Here is a 19173-nt window from a genome sequence, read left to right on the forward strand (position 1 = left end):
TGTGAGAAATCCCCTCTCACATATGTATGTATATATGTTGCTCTCTCTCTGTTTTTCTCTAATAAGAGTATATCTTGTTCATTTACCTTCCCAATGCCGCTGTTGAAATACTTCTAAATTATATCAACCTTTTAATCACTTTACCAGCTTAAAAATCTTTGTTCTTTTTAACAACAGACGATCCTATTCACTTTTGAAAAACTCATCTACAATTGCACGGGTGACGTCATCGGAAGCGTCATTTTTTTTTCTTCTTTTTCTTCTTTCTCTTCTTCTATTCTTTTTTCCTCCTTTTCCCGTTTTTCCTCTTCCTCTTTTTCTTCTTCCTCATCTTCCTCTTTTTTTCCTTCTGCTTCTTCTTCTTCTTTTCTTCCTCTTCCCCTTTTTTTTCTTCTTTTTCTTCTTCTTCTATATACGTATGTTTGTATATATATACATATATATATATATATATATATATATATATATATGTGTGTGTGTGTGTGTGTGTGTGTGTGTGTGTGTGTGTGTGTGTGTGTGTGTGTGTGTGTGTGTGTGTGTGTAAATATACATATATATCGTATATGGTAGCACATTAAGACAGGAGTTGGAGAAGCGCATTTTCGTTCTTTCCGTCTTGGTCGGCACAATTTTGCAAATCTCTCTCGTCCGTCTTCGAAGAGGGGAAGCCTCGCGGTGGGACAAGAGCGACTCGAAGTTTGTCCAGGAGGATTCTTCGAGAGACCCTAAGGCAGCAACCATGAGGATCACTTTCATCTTGAGGGTCAAGACCGTCCGAACCTGGCGGTTAGTGGAACTACGGCCAGGCTCCTTCCAGGAGAAACCGAGGAAGAGAAAGATTAGCCTGGCCGCTGAAGAAGTCCCAATCAAGGGATGACGCTTGGAAGACCCTCTCACCAGGAACAAGACGACCGCCCACAACTGGCGCTCGGTCAAAGGAGGACCAGGCTCCTTCCAGGAGAACACCTAGGAAGATGATGATAAGCCTGGTCGACGTCGGAAAAGACGAGAAGGATGGAGGCCCAACGAAAAAGAGACGCACGGAAAGCCCGCCCTCCAGCATCAGGACAAGCATCCAGAACTGGAGGTCCGTGGAACTGCGTCCAGGCTCCATCCAGGAGAGCCCTAAGACGAGGCTGCCCCACGACGGAGACGAAGAGAATGAGGGCGCCCAAGTTAAAAGAAGGCGCATAGAAGGCCCGCCCTCCGTCAGCAGCAGCACCCGTGGTGCCTGTGACTGGTGCGAGCCCATGACGAGGGTGATTGAGGGGCTGTGAAGTCCGCGGGTCGTAGTCGTTGGGACTTCCGCTGGCGACTTCGGAGGGAACTTGGAAAAGAACGCTCCGTTAAAAAAAAAAAGATAATAAGAATTAAAAAAGGAGAGGAGCGTGGGCAAACACTCCGGCGAGAAAGAGAAAGGCCCCTCCATCACCCCCGTCATGGGCTCGCACCAGTCACAGGCACCACGGGTGCTGCTGCTGACGGAGGGCGGGCCTTCTATGCGCCTTCTTTTAACTTGGGCGCCCTCATTCTCTTCGTCTCCGTCGTCGGCCAGACTCTTCTTAGGGCTCTCCTGGATGGAGCCTGGACCCAGTTCCACGGACCTCCAGTTCTGGATGCTTGTCCTGATGCTGGAAGGCGGGCTTTCCGTGCGTCTCTTTTTGGTTGGGCCTCCATCCTTCTCGTCTTTTCCGACGTCGACCAGGCTTATCTTCCTCTTCCTAGGGTTCTCCTGGAAGAAGCCTGGTCCTCCTTCGACCGAGCGCCAGTTCTGGGCGGTCGTCTTGTTCCTGGTGGGAGGGTATTCCTCGCGTCTCCCCTTGACTGGAACTTCTTCAGCGGCCAGGCTAATCTCTTTTCCTCGATTTCTCCTGGAAGGAGCCTGGCCGTAGTTCCACTAACCGCCAGGTTTGGACGGTCTTCACCCTCAAGATGAAAGTGATCCTTATGGTTGCTGCGTTAGGGTCTCTCGAAGAATCCTCCTGGACAAATTTCGAGTCGCCCTTGTCCCGCCGCGAGGCTCCCCCTCTTCGAAGGTAGACGAGACAGATTTGCCGCGGCGTTCCAATAATGACACAGACACTTTCACATATACATAAACATAAATGTTTTAGAATAAATATATATAATTTACCAATAGCTTTAAGTGTGATGTGTATTCCTTATTACATTACTATAAGTAATATTCAACCCAATAATATTACACAAGCTCGTCATCTTGATGTTCATTCACGATGGGGTTGTGTGTATGTGAGATTCTCCTTACATACACAGAATGGGGAGGATTTTCGACTCAGAGTGAACTGACATGGTTTTTCTTTAAGTTTAGATATTTGTTGGTTGATTATTCTCACTCTTTCAGTACGGGAAGAGAACAGGATCATTTCACGCTAACCATTTAATTTTAAAGACTGCCTTTCAAGGACCACAATAGGAATAAGCTGAGGACCACAGTGGAAATAAGCTTACATGCTTTTTGTGTTATCCTCGGCATTTGTAAATGTTATTTGGAGCTATGTGTTCTTTTCATTATCTGCACTCCATATATATTGATTCAATGCCAAATTCAATTCTATTAGATTCAATTGATAGTAATTTAGTGACCCCTTTCGACCCCCTAGCAATTTATTGACCCCCTTTCGACCCTTTGGATGGTTTCATAGACCCCTGGGGGTCGATATCGACCCCCTAGCAATCTACTGGCCCCCTTTCGACCCTTTGGATGGTTTCATAGACCCCTGGGGGTCGATATCGACCCCCTAGCAATCTACTGACCCCCTTTTGACCCCTTGGCTCTTTGTTGACCCCTTGGATGGTCTCATCGACCCCTGGGGGTCGATATCTACCAATTTGGGAACCCCTGTATTGACTACTGCCTTGTTTGCTACGTATTGTCAGAACATATAGAATACATAGGTTCTCAATAGATTTATTCCCGAACTTTGCAATACTGTTCCTTAACCCATTTGGTACGACGATCCACGGGTTCCTCTCCTGGCGCCATGCGATTTTATTCAGCTTAGAACAGGATCTTGTGTTTGTCTTCTAGCCCGGAATTTCTCAAGAATCATTTCCTATTTCGACAAAGTGTTTTGCCCGATTCTTATTCAACCAAACTTCCTGACCCATGCTAACCTAATCTATGGAAATCTAGCGCAATACCGAAAGGGAGTTTGACGAAATGCAATATGGAGTAATAGTATCGGAGCTTTTTTTTTTTTAAGTAATGCAAAGTGACTTCACATTACTATTGCTTACATCATCATCATCATCATCATCATCATCATCATCATCATCATCATCATCATCATCATCATCATCATCATCATCATCATCATCATCATCATCATCATCATCATCATCATCATCATCATCATCATCATCATCATCATCATCATCTCATCTCATCAGATCATATTATTATTGTTATCGTTACTATTATTATTATCATTGTTATCATTATTATTATTATTATTATTATTATTATTATTATTATTATTATTATTATTATTATTATTATTATTATTATTATTATTATTATTATTATTATTATTATTATTATTATTATCATTATTATTATTACTATTATCATTATTATTATTATTATTATTATTACTATTATTATTATTATCATTATTATTATTATTATTATTATTATTATTATTATTATTATTATTATTATTATTATTATTATTATTATTGTCATGATCATTATTATTATTATTATTATTATTATTATTATTATTATTATTGTCATTATCATTATTATTATTATTATTATTATTATTATTATTATTATTATTATTATTATTATTATTATTATTATTATTATTATTATTATTATTATTATTATTATTATTATTATTATTATTATTACTATTATTATTATTATTATTATTATTATTATTATTATTATTATCATTATTATTACTATTGTTATTGTCATTATTATTGTTATTATTATTACTATCATTATTATTATTATCATTATTATTATTATTATTATTATCATTATTATTATTATTATTATTATTATTATTATTGTTATTATCATTATTACCATTATCATTATCATTCTCATTATTATCATTATCATTATCGTTATTATTATCATTACTTATTATTATTATTATTATTATTATCATTATTATTATTTACTTATTATTATTATTATTATCATAATTATCATCATTATTAATAATTATTATCATTACTATTTTTATCAATATTATTATTATCATTATCATTACTATTAATAATTATTATCTTAATATTATTATTATTACTATTATCATTATTATTACTATCATTATCATTATTATTATTATTAGCACTATTACTATTACTATTATTACTATTATTATTACTATTATTATTATTACTATTATTATTATTATTATTATTATTTTTATTATCATTATCATTATTACTATTATGATTATCATTATTATTATTATCATTATTATTATTATTGTTGTTGTTCTTTTTATTGCTATCATCATCATCGTCATTATTATTATTATTATTAATATTAATTTTTATTACTATTATTATTATTATAATTATTATCATTATTATCATTATCATTATTATTATTATTATTACTACTATTATTATTATTATCATCAAGAAATCGTCCATTTTGAGTCCACTGCTGAGCAAAGGCTTCTTTCACACTAATTTATAACTCACACGACTGCTCTAATCTCTGCCACATCATTTCTGCAAACTTCTCCATCTCGTCCCTCCACCCTCTGTCTGGTTCCCTCTTACATGCTTCCCATCTCGCGGCGTCCACTCAGCAACACACTTGCTCGATCGCTCCTCGCTCGTTACTTACCTGCCCAATGCAACTTCCTCTCTTTAAAGCCTCCACAATATCTTTCTCGTCTACTATCTCACCCAACTTGCCCGCCTCTTGTCTTTTAAGCTTTTTCCCACCAGTGATCTCTCCATTCTCCTCAATACACTCCTTAGCTTAGTCTCCATCACCTTCGTCAGTTTCCAAGTCTCACATCAGTAGAGTATTGCATTATACTTTGATTGTAAGCTATTGTTATTACTATTATCACTATTACTACCATTATCATTATAACAATAATAACAATGACAATTTGATAATTATGATAATTGTAATAGTCGTAATAGTAGTATCATTATTATCATAAGTGTTTTTGCAGGACGTAATACCACGAGTATACCACGAGTTACTGCTGGCACCACGTAAAAGAAAAAAAAAAAAAAAAAAAAAAAAAATATATATATATATATATATATATATATATATATATATATATGTATATATATATATATAAATATATACATATATATATATATATATATAAATAAATATATATATATATATATATATATACATATATCCTGTAGTATGTTGTGTAGTCTCTGCTCCCTCGGTACCGCAAGGGTTGTACCACGATGAATAAAATAGTCTGGGACATTGTGGCACTATTGACGTTATCTCATCACAAATATTAAGCGTCCGCTTTTTTTTTTCTTTTTTTCTTTTTTGTATCGAGCGTCCATTCTTTTTTATCTTCAAGTGACTCATCCACCGCTTATCAAATATCTGAAGGCTTCACTGACATCCCAGAGTCTGAGTTACGCATAATTTTTATCTGTGTATCTATTAACTTATTCATCTAGTTATCTATTTATCTATTCATATATTTGTCTATTCAGTTATCTATCTATTTATTTGTATATTCATTTATCCATATATTCATTTATTCGTTTATTTACTTGTTCATTAATTTATTAATTCGTTTATTGATTTATTCATTGTTTTCTTTATTCATTTATTTATCCATTCATGTATTCATTTATTTACTCATTCATTTATTTATTCATCAATTAATTAGTTAATTAGTTAACTTATTTATCTGGGACTAATCTCCACTTGAAAAAGGATGCTGATCACTTTTAATTTTTTTCATCCCTCTATTCTGCTATCCTCCTTAAAGTTTTCTTTCACCACCTCTATGATTCTATTTCTTCGGTGCGATGTTGTCCCCAAGGAGAGAAGCGTTGGTTATTGCCCACAGAACACGAATACCTTATATCCAGAGGTGGGCGTTCCGAACAAATGTTCGCGAACCTTTATCCGCGGATTTGTTCGGACCGGCAAAATCCCGGATTTGGGTTCGGAGGTTCGGATTCGGACCGACGTCAAAAAAGATTCGGACTTCCGGGTTCGGAACGTCTTTTTTTTCGCGAATCCGAACCTCCGTATCCCGGAAAAAAAAAAAAAAAATCGAAAAAAACGAAGACGACCAAACATTGGTTTTCAACTTTTCCGCGGCATACAGATGTGGTGACGCCTATGTTTCTGTAACAACTAGAGTCGCCTTTGACCATTACCATTGTGTTTTACTTTATCGCTTCTCTCTACTTCCTTCTTGAGGACGAGGAGGAGCCTGTGGTGGTGGCCAACCTGGAGGAGGAGGTCGGCAAGGAAGTAGACACTTGGGGCGCCATTCTCGGCACAAGTATCATGAAGATCTCCCCGGCAAACTTCCCCAAGGAGCACAGGCAGCACTGGGTGAACTGTTTCATCAAATATAACACTCCCCTGCCCTCGTCTGCCTCAGCTGAACGGCTCTTCAGCTTCGGCTCGGACATTTTGAGGCCAAAGCGAGCCTCTCTGACCAATCTGAACTTTGAGAACCTGACCTTCATGAAGGGAAACTTGAAGTTGGTTAAGAGGGAGAGAGAGAGGGCCGACAAGTTAGAGTGAATCTGTGAAGAGTGAAGACTGAAGTGTTGTGAATTTTTGTTTTAAATGTTTTTACTGTTTTGTTTTGTGAACTTTTGTTTTTACTTTTCACTGTCTTGTATTAATAATTTGTTTTTCTAGTAATAATTTGTTTAATAAATAATGTAGATATCTTAAAAAACACTTTTTTTTAATCGGAAAGCTTTAAATTTAGATTCAAATTTAGGTTTGGAAATGTTCGGAAGGTATCGGAATTAAGGTTCGCTTTGCTATTTCATAAAGATTCGGAGGTTCGCAGACAAATGTTCGGAGTAAATGTTCGCACCGAAATTTTGAAAATCGGGTTCGCTATTCGGAGGTTTGGAACCCAAAACCGGCGAAGATTCGGGTTCGGATTCGGAACCCAAAAAAAGGTTCGCGCGCCCACCTCTGCTTATATCACCATGTAAGACCCGTCTTGTATCTTGCAGATGGTCCCGTTTGTGCTCCTGGGACTGGCGAGCGCAGTATCCGGCCTCCCCCAGTTCCCCTTCTTCGTAAACACTTCAGTGCCCTTCAGCGTCGCCCCACAGCCCGTGCAGGACACCCCCGAGGTAGCAAAAGCCAAACAGCAGTTCCTCACTACATTCCACTTGATACAGAATGCGGTGGAAAGTGCTATGCAGAGAGAGCGCGCCGCCAAAATCAACAGCAGTGTGAAAGAAGTCGACGCGTCCACTAGTGTCTCACAGTTCTCTGTCTTCCCGGACCCGGATTTGGAACCGGAGTACTTTATGCCCTCGGTCCACGTGGAATCTGCGCTTCTGCAGTCCCTGGACACACCTTTGCCCCAGTACTCCTACATTGAGGAGTTTCGTGAGCTGGTGGGAGCTGGGAAACCAGGACAAACATGCTACGAGATAGTGGTGCTAGTGCCTGAAACAGATCCATTCTCCTTTAACGATGTCGGTAAGTTTACTTATTCTTGGATATCACTCGTAACATCAATAATACATTTTTAATGGCGCGTAAAAAACTATAACATATATTCATATTTTCCAGGTTCCAGCAAATTGCTGTCCCTTGAATCAGCTGGATCTTCAAATTTGTCTAGCGAAATCAAGACTGGCCGGGGAGAGAATTCTGTCCTTCCTCTGGCGAATGCGGTGCACACCCAGGCGGCCACTTCGGCCGGGTTGGTGGACACGAGCGCCGTTCCAAACCACTTCCGCGCCCCACAGTTTTCTTTCGCAAAGCAAACGGTAACCTTTGTCGGCCGCTGAATCTTCCTACCTCGGAGAGCTGAACGCAGATCCACTCTATATACTTGGCACATGTAATTTTATTCTGGTTTTCGCCAGATTATTTCATTTAGCAGTGTGTGCGTGTGCTCGTGTGTGTGTATGCTGATGTTCGTGTGTGTGTGTGTGTGTGTGTGTGTGTGTGTGTGTGTTTTACCTTTAGCAGTGACGAAGATAAGCCCATTTTGTTTACCTCAACCCCCACTTTAGTACTGGGTGACATTTACCCCTACATTTTTTTTTTTTTTTTTACAAGCTAGTGTATACAGTCGGCCCCGCCCCATATTCGCGGGGGATATGGGCCACGAACCCCCGCGAATATTGAAAAACCGCGGATAGTTGACGCTACACCCAAAACGGGTATGGTACGTTTTGGCACAGCCGTTTGGGCATCGTTTAGGCACGGCCGTTTGGACGCCGGCTGTTTTGGCGCAAGCCTATTTGGCGACGGCTGTTTTGGCGCCAAAAACTTTTTTTTTTTTTTTATCAATTTTATTTTATAAATCTGTCATTTTATAAAGCAATACAAAATTACAATATATCAGTTATTGATTGAAAGATGTTATGCATATTTAGAGACCAGAAAACTAGCTCGTTTAGCTGTTTGCTCAGGTTACTCGAACATACAGAGGGCGCTTTTGTTCCTGCCAACGATTGACGTTTGAGTTGAGTCCGTCAGTCCTTAGGCTGCCTCAGTTGAGTTAGCTCTCTCAGCGCTGTCGCAAGTGTTCGTTCTTTTACCATCTTTCTATATATTTTTTTTTTACTGAAAAGGTATTAGTGAAACGTGGTAAAGAAAATTTTACTCATAACGGATTCCTATACGTCTTTGACAAAACAAGCTAAGCTGACAGCGAGTTGAAATATTAGTGTTGTGTGGGAAAAAAGTGCAAAGCACGGCTTCATACTAAAGCTGGAGAGAGGGTGAAATAGCTGAACAGCCATTCGCATGAAGCCTGTGCTGCACAAGTAGAGGTTGCACTTGTGAAAAGTAATATAAAAAAAGAGAGCATAGGAAACCCTTGAATCACCGACTGTAGTTGTTAATGAATGTTTGACAGACATATCCCAGTCTAGTCTAGCTGACATTCCTAATATGTCTGCTTTGAGGAAAATAACACGGAGGAAGTGTAATTCAGTAATAAACGCCCCCCACGAATCCAGCTGACTTACAATTGTTTGTGCCATAATGCTACAGAATATATGTCCCTAAGCCAGGAGTGGAAGAAAAATGTTTACTGTGTGATAGAGGACCATGTCACGACCGGATATTAATCTTCGGAAGACATAGCTGGCTACAGTACTTAGTGACATCTGATATGCGGTTTGCCGATGGCACAATCAGTATTGCTCCCAGTCTCTTTTGTCAGATTTATATAATCATCGTATAAAACACGGAGGAGTTCACCCTACAGTTCATGCTCTTTGCCCAACAAGCAACACACCTTATACTTGAAAATGTTCGAGTTATTGAAAGAAATAGAACTAAACTTGAAACCCAGTTCAATCGTTTTCGATTTTGAACAAGCTGCAAGCAGCGCTATGAAGGAAACCTTCCCTGATGTTCAAATAAAAGGATGTTTTTTTTTCATTTAGCTCAAAATATGCAAAAACATCTAGCTAGGCTGGGGTTCACTAGTTTGGAAAACAAACTCCTCTATTTCTCTCTGAAATTTGGAACCTTTATCAGAGAACACTAAATGGGGAAGACCACACAAACAATAATGCTAAGGCAACCCACCGTCGACTTAATTACGAACTTGGCATGCTCCCACCATATGGAAATTAATTGATGGCCTGCGTAAAGTACAGAAAGGTAGAGATGCATATCATGAAAAATTACTGGCCGGTCATGAACCACCACAGAAGCTAAAAAAGTATAGAGATGCAGACAGAAGAATACATGAAACTGTTCTTAGATTTGAAAACATGGATGCTGTCGAGTACTTGAGAAGCCTTGCTCATAATTACCAAATGAACTAAATAAAGCTTTGTTACGTTAATTGTTTTGAGATTTTTAAAAGATTTCATAAGATTAGAATGTATAAACTTTGGCTGGCGCCCAAATGAACTAAATAAAGCTATGTTACGGTTTTATAAAAATATTAGAATCTATAAACTTTGGCTGGCGCCAAAACAGCCAACGCCCAACTGTCAGATGGTGACCAAACGGCAGCGCCCAATAGTCCCATTCCGACCCAAAACACGCCCAACTCTTCCCAAACATCGTAATACGCTCCCCATGTTAATTCGAGAAGTTGTGTTTTGTCATGTTCATACACATACAGTACGAAATAAAGTATCAGGGCACATTAAGTTATTTTATTGTATAATGTTTACTCACCTGGAGATAGCTTTGTTTTGATTGAAGAATGATGATTGATGACTAATGATTGTAAATGATGTTACCTGTGCAGTTCATTAATGACGATGATATAACTGCACAGGGAAGCTGAGGAGATTCTAATTTTCCTTAGACTCCTGCTCAGTAAACACCGGAGGAGAAGGTGGAGGAGGAAAAGTTTCTCCAGAGGCGGAGTGCGTAGTGTCGGGTGTAGTTAGGGCTTCAGGCTTTTTACTTGGGGTGAAGAACACTGTAATGGGCAATTGAGATCGTTGCTTTTTCATGTTCTTTAGCATGTCCCAGTAGGGGCCCATAGCAAGATCGAGGCTATTTTGTGCCTTCATGGAACGAACCATGTGAGGGTCCCATGATTCCAAATCTGCCTGAACACTTTTAATTCTTCTCTGAAGATGGGTTAGCCTCTCTAACGTAAGCCCAACTTCACCTTGAACTTCCTCATCTTCTTCTTCTTTGTCAGATTATTCCGTATTTATCCTGATTAATTCAACCAAGTCATCATCGTTTAATGGGACAGAGTGTTCATCTATGAAGGTTTCAAACTCATCTTCTGTTAGATTATCGAAACCTTCGCCACCAAGGAGCTTAGCCAATTTAACAGAGGTGGTAACTGCCGCAGTTCTGATCTCTTCAGGAGGTAAACCCTTGTGATCGTTTGCAACCTCAGCCACAGCTTCTTCCAACAAGCATTAATGGTCTGGGATTTCACTTCCTCTACGGCCAGTTTTATTATTTGAATGCAATTAACAAGGGCAAAATCGCGCCAGTAACCGTTCCGTCTCAGCCAACCAACGCTTACGTTTTATAACTACGTAAGTTTCAGCGAATGTCTGGAAATAACCCATATTTTGAATTTTAAGGGCCCCCCCCCAAAAAAAAAGAAAAAAAAAAAATCCGCGGATGGTTGAAGGAGCGGATGACGAACCGCGAATAGCCGAGGGTCGGCTGTACACTAATATAAGAAATAACATCCACGCAGGTGGGGAAATGTGATTCAGAAACACAAATATATTCTTAATTGAACCCTTGTTTCCCTTCCACCTTTTTCATAACTCAGTAGTATATAACTTTGGTGGTGAAGTAATGAAGAACACGTTCATCATTAAAAGATAATAAAATGCTTTAAGTTTGTGAACCAAACGTGGCCTGAAGAGCAAAAAATACAAAATGGACAATATAAAAATGATCTACTTACCCCAATTCATCATGCCCATGCTCTGGAAAACAGAATAAGAATTTTTAGTATCTCCATATAAGGCATTGGCTCCTTAAGTTTTAAACTGTCAGTATTTTTTATACTTTAGTGACTTCCCTACGGACCAGAGTCGCACATTATTCTTTTATGACTAGAGATTATTAGATTTCTTTGGCATTCCTATTACTCTTACTGTGACAGGAGACAAGAATACCGCCAACGTGTTCCCTGCGTATCGTGATAGGTGACAAACTGGACTGGAACAATGAGACAAGGAGCATATATATTTTTTTTTTGTCTCATCCCACGTAGAATTAAGGAAAATAATATTATGCTTTGACCAGGCCACCCTCTTATGAAGGGTATTATAGCCTTTATATGCAGTATATGTAATATTTTTATATATAGTAATCGTCCTCTATCAGTCAGTGTAATTGACGGATATCGAGTTATTTCTGTTTCACTGTGGCAACTTCATGTTGGTTAACAGCATTACCCATTGTGAAAATATTATAGACCTGATAACCATGTAAAGAAAAAAAAATAAACATCAGCCAGGAATTTTTTTTATCATTGTCCTTTAAATGCATACACATAACACTGTATAATAATGAAAAAACGGAAATGAGAATATCTTTTTCTAAGGGTATTTTTTTTTTTTTGCGTAGATCACAAATATAACATCCGTTTCTTTCTGCGACCCTCCAGTTTCTCGTAAATTATCATCTTACGTTAAAGGCATTGATGGATCTTTTTTGTTGCTTACTGTAAATGCTTCCTATTTTTACTTTTTTATTTAATATTTTTGTTGCTGTTACTATTTATATACTTTTTCACATAAGTGTTTTTCTTTACAAGAGGCAGACACCTTTAATGCCTAGAGAATGCAAACATTCGCTAGACAGTTTTTGTTATATATGTGGGTCAGTTACATTAAGGCAATACAAAAGACGGTTGACTTAACACGTAAAAAAACTTTATGAGTTGTACTTTGGATGTAAAGTGGGTGACCAGAACAAACCGCTGGGGACCTCACATACGTTGTGTCAAGTGTACAAGTTCCCTTTTTACCTGAGTGAAAGGCAAAGGACCTGGCCTCATGTTGGTCGTACCAATGGTCTGGAGGGGGCCAAAGGACCATTCAACAGATTGCTACTTCTGATTAACAGATATTAAAGGTGGGTATCCAATGTGTATTCTTTATTATTTGTAATATATTTTCAAGAGATGTATCAATGAAAAGATCGAAATACATAATATGTTGTACTTAGACTATTCTTGCACGTGATCACAACCAACAATACCCATTTTTATGAAAGTAGCAGTTGCCGACAAGACTAACGAGTTAAACACCACAAGAGGACGGAGCCTCTATTTGTACGACGTTTCGCTTATTAAATTTTTTTTCAGTACATAATTGTCATACACATGCTTGAGATTAAATAACCTCTCCCGGTATTCAATCCTCCTTCTCCATCTCCTCCTCCTCCTCTTCCTCTTCCTTCTTTTCCCCCTACTTCTTTCTTTCCCCGTTCTCTCCATTCCTCATATCTAATCTCAAGCATGTGTATCTCATCTTGTACTTGAAAAAAGCTGTAATAAACGAAACGTCATACAAATAAAGGCTCCGTTCCCACATGGTGTTTAACTCGTTACCCATTTTTAGTCTGATTTTATTTTATTTCCCTGCAGGTCGCAATAGAAAAGGCAAGAAATCTATCAAATATCCAGATCTTCAGTCTGCTATACGCCCAGTTCGACATTCAAGTAATATTTCTGTACCACAGCCGCCCCCTGAACTACCAGGCGATAACACGAGCAACTCAGACGATTCAGAATCTCAAGATACAACGTATGTGACAGCTTGAATCTGACAAGAAACCACCCCTCATCACCCAACCGGAACTCACTGATCTAGTTCGTGATTTAACACTTACTAAGCAGCGGAATGAACTCCTGGCTTCACGCCTGCAACAATAAAATCTGTTAGATGAAAATACTCGAATTACAGTATTTAGGAAGCGTTCTGCAGATCTACAGCAATTCTTCACTGGAAAACAACTTGACTTATTGTAACGATATTTGAGGCCTATTCAATACCCTTGAGCTGACCTATGAACCAAATGAGTGGAGGCTATTCATAGATGGATCCCTTTACAGCATAAAAGCGGTTCTGTTGCACATTGGGAACATGTGACGTGACATGAAATTTTTGTTATAAGATTCGAATTCAGCACACTGAACTTCACAATAAAATATACATTAGAACTATGTTTTTTCTTGAACCTGAAATTTATTGTACAGTGTAATCAATCATTCACTGTGCGTGCACACACACACACACACACACACACACACACACACACACACACACACACACACACGGCTTGATGGGGTAGTGGTATCACGCTCGACGACTAATTCAGCAACATGAGTCTCTTTCCAGGACTGGAAATCATCACTGCACTCAAAGCCGGTACTCCAACTCAAGTGGGCAAAGAGTTGGGTGTGCTTGAATGTACAAGGTCACAGCAACACCCATAGGTCAGACCATATACGAACTCTTGAGATCTCTTCCGGAAGGGTAATGACTATTGATCACGAATCCACCACGTGACTCATAACCGGAGTGAGTCACACACATGAGGATTGGCTTTCCTTGCGGAGGATAGCCAACTGTTGCCTCACCATCCTCTTGTAGTGCTCCTTGTGATCGATTCCTCCCAGCAAAGCCGACATTTAGAATCAAGTAGTGATTGAAAATGTAATTAGTCACTCGCTGTAGTAAAATTTTCTCCTATATATCAAACAACTTCGCCCTTCCCTTTTATTAACAAAAGTCCTATCGACGTTGATGCGGTGCGGTGCAGGGGCGGTGCAGGTCCAGTGGTTGTCCGGTATTAGAACTGGGGCAATAGTACAGGTCAGCAGTTGCCTGTACGTATGAGCACCCCATTGTAGGACCCACTCTACTCAACCCAGAGGAAGGGCAGGATGAGGTGCCCTAAATGTAGCCTTCCCTTCTTGCACATAGCTGGAGAGTTGCTCCACAGTAAAGGTCATCCAATCTGTGGCCATAACAACAAAACACCACAAACAATAGAGGAATGGAGAGAACAGCAGCAGCACTCGCTATCCAACAAAGACCCATTTGCTGTCATCCCCCTCCCCATCAATTAGGCGATGGGTCCCACACCCCAAACACACACCTTGAATAAACTTGACCCAACGATAAAGTCGTGGGTACTTTCCTCAACAGAGGGAAAAACAACCTCTTCTGCTGCAAGAATAAGACCATTAACTCATAGACGCTTGCTGCTTCCTTCATATCACAGAACAACATTACATTTTCATATCCAGCTCCTCCATCTCGACCTATACCAGGAAGAAGTTGACTCAAACTTGAACTATCCAAGATTTTTGGTCCATAACCAGTGAACCATCCCTTGTTCCACAGCATCAATTGAAAATTAATAAAGACTTCATATCTCCGCGTGGAAAACCCAGTCAAATGTAGATCCAATCAAGTTGATTCTCAATATTCAAACTTTAATCCAAAGCCTAATCCCTTTCAACCACATTCAGCCTACAACTCCAGAGTGGGTGTGGTTAATGTTCTATAACTAAATTACACAGAAACAGAAGTCTTAGAAGCACCTTGAAAACAAAGTAACCTGACTACTGTACAAAATGAATGATAAACGACAAAAACATTTTAACTCCAACATTGAAATTAACCTCCGCCTGACCCCGGCTCTCAACCCATCTCTTTGCATAATACCTGAGATAATATACTCATATAAATGATAGTGCCCACGCTCACATTCTCTTTTAGTTGGGTATACTACGCAACGATTTTGCCGTCTAGCATGCATATTCGTACACTGCTCGGCTCCCGCAAATGTTTCCCCATATTCAAACACAGCCAAATGCACAAATTGTGAATATAACTATGCAGCGCCCTTTCCACTCCGCCCAGTACCATTCTGAACGAGAAGCCCTTTGCCTTCAAGACTCGGAACGTATCTGTTTTCGAGAGACCTGAGCCTGAATCAAATTACGAAGGATTACAAAGGCGGAGCATACCGACAGGAGACCTTTTGATCCATATCTAGGTCGGATGCGAACAAAAAAAATCATATTAATAAGAAAATAAAAAATAAAAAATATAATAATGTAAATAACAAATAAAATACACAAATAAATGCATAGGTATAGTTAGATAATAAACAAACAGGTAAATAGTAAATAATAATAAATTGACATATAACTAATAATAAATGAAAATCAGACAGACAAATGATAAAACAAAAACAAATAATATAAGATAAATTATAATCATTACAGCATCTTACTTAGGTATTTATCTAAATGATTCTTAAAGCTTCGAACTGAACTACATTGCACTACCTGTGCAGGAAGTTTATTCCATTCATTAACTACACGGTTGGCAAAGTTGTTTCTACCTACTTCCAAATTGAATCTATTTCCAGACAGTTTGAGACCATTGTTTCTTGTCTGATTCTCATTCAATGTGAAAATTTTGTCACTTTTGATGTTGTCAATTCCCTTTAAAATCTTAAAGACCTGTATCAAGTCGCCTCTGAGTCTACGCTTTTTTAGGGAAAACAGAGTCATATGTTTTAGTCGATTTTCGTATGATTTATTTTTTATATTTGGAATCAGTTTTGTGGTTCGCCGTTGTACTTTTTCCAGTCTGTCAATGTCTTTAATGAGATTCGGTGACCATACGGAAACAGCATATTCCAAATGTGGACGAACTAACGATTTATATAGCTTGTTAATGAGTGATGGACTTTTGAAATCAAAAGATCGCGCAATCAGTCCTAGAATCTTATTTGCTTTCTCAGAGGCTGAAATACACTGCTTGGATGATTTGAGGTCGTTACTGATAATTACGCCGAGATCTTTTTCACTATCCACTTGTGTTAACGAATTTCCAAATAACTTGTAATCGTACTTATTGTTATTTTTACCTATGTGCATTACCTTGCATTTACTTGTGTTAAAAATTTCATTAGCCACTTTTCAGACCATTGCTGTAATTTATCTAAATCTTCTTGAATATCTAATTGGTTTGAGTGATCATTTGCCTCTCCGCACAGTTTTGTATCATCAGCAAATTTGGAAACAGTAGATTTTAGTCCATGGTCTATATCATTTATATATACTATGAATAGAAGTGGCCCAAGAACGGAACCCTGAGGAACTCCACCTGCAACACTTTTCCATCCAGAAGTTTTTCCATTTAAAACAACTCTCTGTTTTCGACCATTCAACCAATTACTAGTCCAACCTAATAGGCTACCACTTATTCCATGCAAAGCTAATTTAGTAAGTAGTCTTTCGTGTGGGACGGTATCAAAAGCTTTTGCAAAGTCTAGATATATTAAATCTATATTGTTTCTTTTGTCATAATTCGAGATAACTGTGTTGTAGAATTCGAGTAAGTTAGTCACGCAAGAACGTTTCCGTCTGAAACCATGCTGGCTATCATTTATCAAACGGTTACTTTCTAAATTATGTTCGATAGCATCTCTGATGATAGTTTCCATTATTTTTCCTACGATTGAAGTCAAACTTATAGGCCTATAGTTATTTGGTTTCTTTTTGTCAGCTTTTTTGAATATGGGAGTAACGTTAGCTAGCTTCCATTCTCTTGGGACATCTCATGATGGTTCACCCAGGAATCACATTTACAGATGCTCCAAAATCCACCACCTCAGAATGACCTTCTCCTAACATTCACACTCCAGCAACCCCAGCAAGCGTAACCACGTGAACAACATAAAATTAGTTACACATCCCACTTCCTCCAGTTCGCTAAACTCCTCCATAAAACCTTTCACTAGCCAACTATGCCTTTCCACTGCAAAACCCTTCTCCTTTCTATTATACACCTCATTACCTACGATCCTTTGTTCGCCGTTCAATGAAGATGGTTAGCTCTCCACCCAAAACACTACGACATGCAACACAACAGGTAGAAAGCACATACCTGTAACCTCTCTATCTCTAAAGCAACTCCGTCTTGAATATTCAAGACATTTCTTCCCGACAGCCCTTGGTCACTCGGTCTTGTGCATACTAGGTCCATGAGATTCGAGTCGAAACACACTCCAACTTTGCATCCATCGATCCCACGTCATAGATACAAAGAAACAGAAAGTGGGGAGCCTATGCCAGACTACGGCTGAAGTATTCACCTTTGCTGTATGTGTTTGGACTGCTGCGGCACGTGACAAACAGTCACTGCTGGGAATTGGAGAGGAGTGTGGGATTTGAACTCATAACTAAGCGAATGCGAGACCAGCACGTCTCCGATCACGCCACCAGCTCACTACAAAGAAACGCTCTCCATATAAACTAAACAAGCTCGCATGATTCATTATATTTTGTCGTTTTCTCAATTGGTCTGCAAAAAGTCTAAAGTGAAATATCAGCTTTTAAAACCCCCCTGTTCTCTTAGGTGTTTTTATTTATTTGTTTACTTGTTTATTTATATTGCCTAAAACTTTACTTAGACTAAGCGAGCTAAATGTTCTAACACATTGATAAGATCAACCGTAGATCTCATTTTCGGAGAAAATACATAATGTTACACAAATATATGTATATTACGATCACCAATCCACGCTGAAGAGGATCATAGACAGCGATCGTAGTATACGTATCCTCGTACGTTTTTTTTTCCGAAATTAGGATTTACATTTTTATCTAAGCTATTTATAGTAATATTGGGGAACACTTTATATACATTTACAAAAGAATACAAAGAAATGAAAACAACATATTTCTGGCCTCCTTTCTTTTCAGATAAAATTACTGCAGAGTTGCACAATACTTCAAGAATATTTTCTTTACATATACACAGGTTGTGTAATAAATACATACATGCAATAAAAGATCGAAGAGAAAGAGATGATTAGATTGCAGTATTCAGGTCGCTAAAGGGGAAATATTACAACGGAAGAAGAGATCTCTTGATTAGGGATAGGAGGGTTTTAAGAGGTCATGAGAACGAATCGAAAAAGACTTCCTTCTAAAGGATGTGGAGGAATACAGTTTTCCTATATCTGTCCCGAAATCCCTGGACAGTGGAAGGAGGAGGGGGTGGTTGAGGGGCATGAGAATTCTCATACATTGGGAATTTGGAGAAGGGGGTAGCTGCAGTTGAGAGCCAAAGTCCAGGAAAATTGGGACGCTGGCCGGGACCACGGACCTTCAAGTCGAGCGTGTAATTTCGATTTCGAAGGACCAGAGAAATATTTCTCAAAAGAGGGGAGCAAACTCGTGTAAATCAAAGTCCTAGGGCTAATTAAACAGAACATACTGCACTTATTTTAATATAATTCAAATCATCTCCATAGTCAGTGGCATGCAATTATTCATCAAGTTTTATCTTTGTATCATGAACATTATTTTACAGTAATTCACGTATCAACTCACTGGGAAAGATACATGCGCACGTATTTGGTTGGAAACTTCCTACCTGGCTAGCTAAATATAAAAATAACACCTCTGGTTATTCTTTCCTGTAATAGTGCACTGACTGGTGGTGTCTTCAAATAAGTGGATGCCC

The 19173-nt window shown here is 38.6% G+C and overlaps 1 protein-coding gene across 1 annotated transcript in view; it reads left to right on the forward strand.

The window, feature by feature from the left end:
• LOC143019922 (uncharacterized) overlaps positions 1-12123 on the forward strand; it is a 33735-nt gene extending 21612 nt beyond the window's left edge. Inside the window, exons 3-4 of the mRNA XM_076175898.1 lie at positions 7204-7681; positions 7775-12123. Coding sequence (XP_076032013.1) covers positions 7204-7681; positions 7775-7995 — 699 coding nt within the window. The 3' untranslated portion in view covers positions 7996-12123. The remainder of the gene's footprint in view (positions 1-7203; positions 7682-7774) is intronic.
• Positions 12124-19173: the final 7050 nt, after the last annotated feature.

This window comes from Oratosquilla oratoria, chromosome 38 (assembly GCF_046742065.1).
Source record: "Oratosquilla oratoria isolate Oo_2021 chromosome 38, ASM4674206v1, whole genome shotgun sequence".
Classification (NCBI taxonomy): Eukaryota; Metazoa; Arthropoda; class Malacostraca; order Stomatopoda; family Squillidae; genus Oratosquilla; species Oratosquilla oratoria.